This window comes from Monopterus albus, unplaced genomic scaffold (assembly GCF_001952655.1).
Source record: "Monopterus albus unplaced genomic scaffold, M_albus_1.0 scaffold121.1, whole genome shotgun sequence".
Taxonomy (NCBI): Eukaryota; Metazoa; Chordata; class Actinopteri; order Synbranchiformes; family Synbranchidae; genus Monopterus; species Monopterus albus.
In genome coordinates, this window is record NW_018128001.1 from 1,794,824 (window position 1) to 1,800,525 (window position 5,702).

Below are 5,702 nucleotides of genomic sequence, written 5' to 3' on the forward strand. Positions count from 1 at the left end.
ATAATACACACACACACACACACACACTGTACTTTCCGGACTAAGCCGCTACTTTTGTCGCTTCATGCACACACCCTCATGGACAACACACGACGAAATGCATATGATGCTGCTTCAAGTTGCAGATGATCGATCTGGCTGTCGAAATATCTCATGTTACAACGTGGACACCTGCGGCTACGTACAAAATTTTTTTTTCATCTTACATTTAGTGGGTGCGGCTTATGGTCCGGTGTGGCTTATAGTCCGGAAATTACGGTGTGTGTGTGTATATATATATATATATATATCTCGCTACACAAAACAATACATATTGTGATATACAGAATTTCGATGTATTGTCCCATCCTATGTAACACCCTAGAAAACATGTTACCTGTAACATGTTATAAACAGTCATGTACCAAATGGGGGGTGTCGCAGGTGTGGTACTGCCACTTTGTGGTGAGTGGCTTCATTCAGTTGACCTTCATTCCGGTTTCCGTTGTTTTGGTTAGCTATGCTGCTAACATAGCCTACCGGTCCTTAGCACCAATTTCTTCACCAAACATGTCAGCCTTTTATAGATATAGAAAAAAAAAGCCCGGTTTAACACTAAAGAAAATGCATGGCGTGTTATGGTGCATTAAATGCTCATTTTAACAAGGTAAACAAAACGGTCTTCTTCCCATGGGTGTCCGCATTCTGACCATGTCACATATGTGACTGGGCAAAGCAGCGCCTTTGGCTGGATGCTTTCACTGAAAAAGTTGAATCAGATCCAACTTTTTCAGTGATCAGAGTTGCATTATTTTACCGGAGCCCCCCTGCGGCGTCGGTGCTGACTCTGAACACAATTGCCCAAATGAATGAAGAGGGCACTGTTTTTTTTTTGTTTGTTTGTTTTTGTTTTTTTTTTTACACCAATGAAACAGTCTGAATGTGGGCTAACCCATGGGCGCTGTGCTGATGACTTGTACGGCTTTCAGCACAGACTCTGTCCCTGCTCTGTGCCATTCATTAAGCCTGCACTCACTCGCACTGTTCATCACAGGGTCCTGTGCTGCAGCTGCACATGCAAAGTAAAATTCATTCAGTCAGTATCAGTTCATTAAAACTATGATGTTCTGCTGTGAAACCCACTGAGAGCTGGTTGAAGATGAACAGCTTGTTGCACTGCTACCTGTCCTAGAGTCTGGCCCTTAAATACAGTTTTTAACTGTGGCATAATGTGGTTTAGAATGGGGGAGCAGGTTTGTGTTTAATGTTCAGGTAATGTAGAAATAAATGTTCTGTGTTCATCACACCACAGGAAGATGTTATTAACTACCCAGCCAAATTCGAATGATTAAAAACATACAAGTGTGAAAAAATGAGGAGCATTCTTTGCCCTGAAACGCCAGGGGCATCAGGTGAAACATTGAAATTGTGCCCAATCGCACATATGTGCCATCTGTTCTCATCATGGATGTAAAGGACAACTTGCAGGAAAGATGCATTTCTGGGGTGCAGGCATAGTTAGTTAGTTAGCTAGCTAGCAAGCAAACTGTAGGTGTAGTAACTCAAGATCACACAGGAGAGCTGGTGCTACTGTGCTAGGACTCTACAGCAGCATTTTCTCAAAGACCACTGACTGAGATTCAAAACATGGTTTTGGTGTTTATGGAGCCGGAGTTAGCCTCCTTTGTGTTGGTGTTTGAACGAGAGCAGTGGTGCTCGGCTCCCACGCACACTCCAGTGCGTCACTGAGCCGTGCTTTCTGCCCTGGCCAAACAAAATCCTCAACTCAAGAATGATGAAACGGTTTAACTCCACAGTTCAGCACGACCTGGTTCTCATTCCGTCTTTTCATGCTTTCAGCAACTATTTTCTGACATTGATAATATTTAGAAACAAATCACAGAATTTTGCTTTGCCCAGACTTGAAATGTTATTAGACTCCACAACACAGCTGAGTTGTATGAAGATTGTATGACTTAATTTTGCTCATGACGCCGTTGAGTTGAATATCAGAAATAAGTCGTTTGTTACAAAGCAATGTACAGGGACGTGACCTTTGTTGTACATTATTGGATCTGGTTTTCTGCGCAGTGCCCCCCTGGTACTGCTGTGAATGCAGCCTTGTACCACTCTGTCCTCCTGTTAGCTGATTGGTTGTTACTTGGCTCCCCTCCTGCAGGTATGATGGGTCCACCCCCTGGCATGCGGCCTCCAATGGGTCCTCCGATGGGGATGCCTCCTGGTCCGGGTCGAGGAGCGCCTATGGGGATCCCCCCTCCAGGCATGAGGCCTCCACCCCCTGGCATGAGAGGTAAGCTGTTACCATGGACATGGGCTTTGCAAGGAGCCAGTCAGATTGCACCATTAATAATTATTTTCACTGTAAACATCATGTGACTACTTTTCTTTTTTAGGGCCACCCCCTCCAGGGATGAGACCGCCCCCCCGGCCTTGAAGTAGCTCTGCCTCCTCACATTTGCCTGTTGTACAGTTTTTTTTTTTTTTTTATGGTGGAGGTTGGATTTCAGCTTGACTGTCCAGTTTCTATGGTAACCAATAAAGGTCTGAAGTAACAGCCAATCAGAGTTCAGTTTACCTCAGTGTTTAACAAGAGAGGGGCGGCATGCAAACCAACTCAAGTTCACATCATGAAGGTTTAACCTGAGATTTCCAACAGCTTGTACCACACACTGTGTATTGGTACTACAGTGTGTCCCATTGCAGTTAAACTTCACATATTACAGTTGCTGTTGATATCCCAGTACATGTTGCCAAAAGGTACAGATGAGTTTTCAAATACATTTTAAAGCTGGACAACGAGGGGGCCTGCCTAATGTATAGGGGCAATGAATTCCACAACTTTGGAGCCTCCACGGCAAAAGCCCTATCCCCCCCTAAGTCTCAACCTAGCCCTCGGTATCTCAAAAAGCAGCTGGTCTGAGGCACCAAGAAGGACTATAGGGACGCAACAACTCTTAAGAGGGGGCCAGATCATTTAAAGACAAACAAATAAAAGAATCTTAAAATGGATTCTAAAATACACCAGCAACTAGTGAAAAGAAGCCAAAATGGGAGTGATTTGCTCCCCTTTGCGGCCCCCAACCAGTAAATGAGCAGCTGCATTTTGAACTCTCTGAAGACGGGCAAGGGACGTCTAAGCCCAAAATAGAGCGCGTTACAATAATCCAGGTGAGACGTAATAAATGCATGTATTGCTGTCTCAAAGTGCTGCCGCAAAAGAAAAGGCTTTACCTTTGCCAGCTGTCGAAGGTGAAAAAAGCTAGCCCTTACAACTGCGTTCACTTGACCTTCCAATTTAAAAATGGAATCTATTTTGACATCCAGGCTTATAACAGTCGACTGCACATACTGCTACAAGCAACCTAGATCAACTGGGGGAGAATCATCAAAATTATTTGGGCCAAACACTATAACCTCAGTTTTCATATCATTTAATTTCAATAAATTCAAAGCCATCCAGCTCCTTAACGTCATTAAAACATGACAATAATGATACAACTGATGTCTCTTCCCCTCATTGGTATGTACAGTACATCTGCACATCATCCGCATAACAATGAAAAGAAACACCATGTTTTCTAAAAACACAACCAAGAGGAAGTAAATATAAAGAGAAAAGCAGGGGCCCCAAAACAGCCCTGCGGAACCCCAGATACCAACGGGGTAGATGAGGACTCGACAACAGCAAACCCGACAGACATTGTCCTATCCAATAAATAAGACCTGGACCACTCTAAGGCAGTACCACGGATGCCCACTAACTCCTTAAATCAAAATATTAGGATATCGTGGTCAACCGTGTCAAAAGCATCAGTCAGCTCCAGCAAAACAAGAATCACATAGCCACCAGCATCTGTTGCCAGGTAAATATCATTAAAAACCTTTAACAACGCTGACTCTGTACTATGCCGAGAAACCAGATTGAAAAACCTCCAATGCATTATGCTCATCTAAAAAAAGACTTCAGTTGTATATAAACCACTTTCTCTAATACTTTCGAAATAAAAGAGAACTTGGAAATAGGCCTGTAATTATTCAGAATAGAACGATCAAGACCTGACGTCTTGAACAAAGGTTGCACAACTGCATGTTTACAATGTCCAGGGACAACACCAGAGGACATACTGCTATTAATAATAGCCAGAACCAGCTTTCCTATACAAGGAAAGACCTTCTTGAATAAAGACGAGGGAATAGCATCTCAAGGGGAGCCAGATGGCTTAACCTGGCTAACCACCTCCTCCAAAAATGGGAAAGTCACAGGCTCAAATGCATCAAAAACAGCCAGGCAAGGGGCACATTCAGAAGGATCTAAAACAGAAGTTGGAACAGACGCCCTTATAATAGCAACCTTCTCATTAAAAAACCGTAAAAAGTTATCACACAGCTCAACCGATGCTTCCAAGCAGGTAGACTGGAGGGTCCAGCACAGACCCAATTGTTTTAAACAGGACACACGGATTATGACACAATATTTGACAAATACTCTCGTTTTGCTGATATTAAAAAGTAAATAAAATAAAATAAATATAATATAAAGAGAGAGGACACAGTGATGGGTAGTGGTGGCATATAGATGGATGGAGAAGAGAGGAGCTCAGAACATCATGCATCCCGGCAGTCGTCTTATGTTAACTTATGTCATTGTAATGTTTTTGTATGTCGCTTTGGGCAAAGGCATCTGCTAAATACTGTAACTCTACGCACCTATTTCATCAAAAAAAAAAAATTTGGCTTAATGATGCCATTTCGACAAAAACAAACTGATTAGGTAAGTGACACTTGCCTCTCTTCGGCTGTGTTCGGTCGGTCCCGGAAATGTCTTGACCGTGAGGAAAGTGAAAAATGTCAAATAAAAAGCCCTAAACCCACAAAATAAGTCTTTGAGGATGTGGGACTTTAGACCTTAGAGAGGACGGCTCAGGGTCACCTGATCCAGCCCTAACTATAAGCTTTATCAAAATGGAAAGTCTTAAGTCTAATCTTAAAGGTAGAGAGGGTGTCCGCCTCCCGAACTGAGACTGGGAGTTGGTTCCATAGGAGAGGAGCTTGATAGTTAAAGGATCTGCCTCCCATTCTGCTTCTGTGGACTCTAGGAACCACACCACTGGGAAGTCCTACTATGAAAAAGTAGCCCAGAATCTGATTTATTGGCCAGGTGTGTCGGACACACGAGGAATTTGACTCTGGTACATCATCTCTCAATGTGCATGTACATATTCCGGTACGAAAGCGCATCTATGACTACAGATTCAAAAGTTCACGTGGGGACACGTGACCTGCTGCAGTCATATGACCACTGGTGTGATGGTTGACGGCTGCAGGCGCAACTTATCTCCTGAATGTGAAATCGAATAAAGACAGCGGTAACACGGTGAGTGCACTTTATCTGTTTGACTAAAGGAATAATGATTTTTTTTCCTTTTGGTGTTTTTCTGTTAGCCTTTGTTGTTTCTGCGTGTCAACAGTTAGCCTGAACTAACGTGTTTCCGGGTGTAAGCGAACGGAAACTAAGTAAGTTATGCAGTTTGGAAGAAAAGACTTAGACATGCACAGACATTAAGCAGTTTGGTATTAATCAAATGAAACACTTTATGTAGTTAGTGTGATCAGTTAGCAGGAGTCAGTCTGACCGTAACAAGTTTTAAATAAACTGCTCCCCTGTCACGTGCTGGTTGCCAAGCTTGATTCAGAAATACCTG

General features: G+C 43.1%; 2 protein-coding genes across 2 annotated transcripts in view; both read left to right on the forward strand.

Annotated features, from left to right (window-relative positions):
• The window catches only part of snrpb (small nuclear ribonucleoprotein polypeptides B and B1), a 6,875-nt gene extending 4,390 nt beyond the window's left edge, over window positions 1–2,485 (forward strand). Inside the window, exons 6-7 of the mRNA XM_020612122.1 lie at window positions 2,159–2,290; window positions 2,394–2,485. Coding sequence (XP_020467778.1) covers window positions 2,159–2,290; window positions 2,394–2,434 — 173 coding nt within the window. The 3' untranslated portion in view covers window positions 2,435–2,485. The remainder of the gene's footprint in view (window positions 1–2,158; window positions 2,291–2,393) is intronic.
• Window positions 2,486–5,248: 2,763 nt separating this feature from the next.
• The window catches only part of ctsa (cathepsin A), an 11,622-nt gene continuing 11,168 nt past the window's right edge, over window positions 5,249–5,702 (forward strand). The window contains exon 1 of the mRNA XM_020612220.1: window positions 5,249–5,374. The gene's annotated coding sequence lies outside the window, so the exon portion shown is untranslated. The remainder of the gene's footprint in view (window positions 5,375–5,702) is intronic.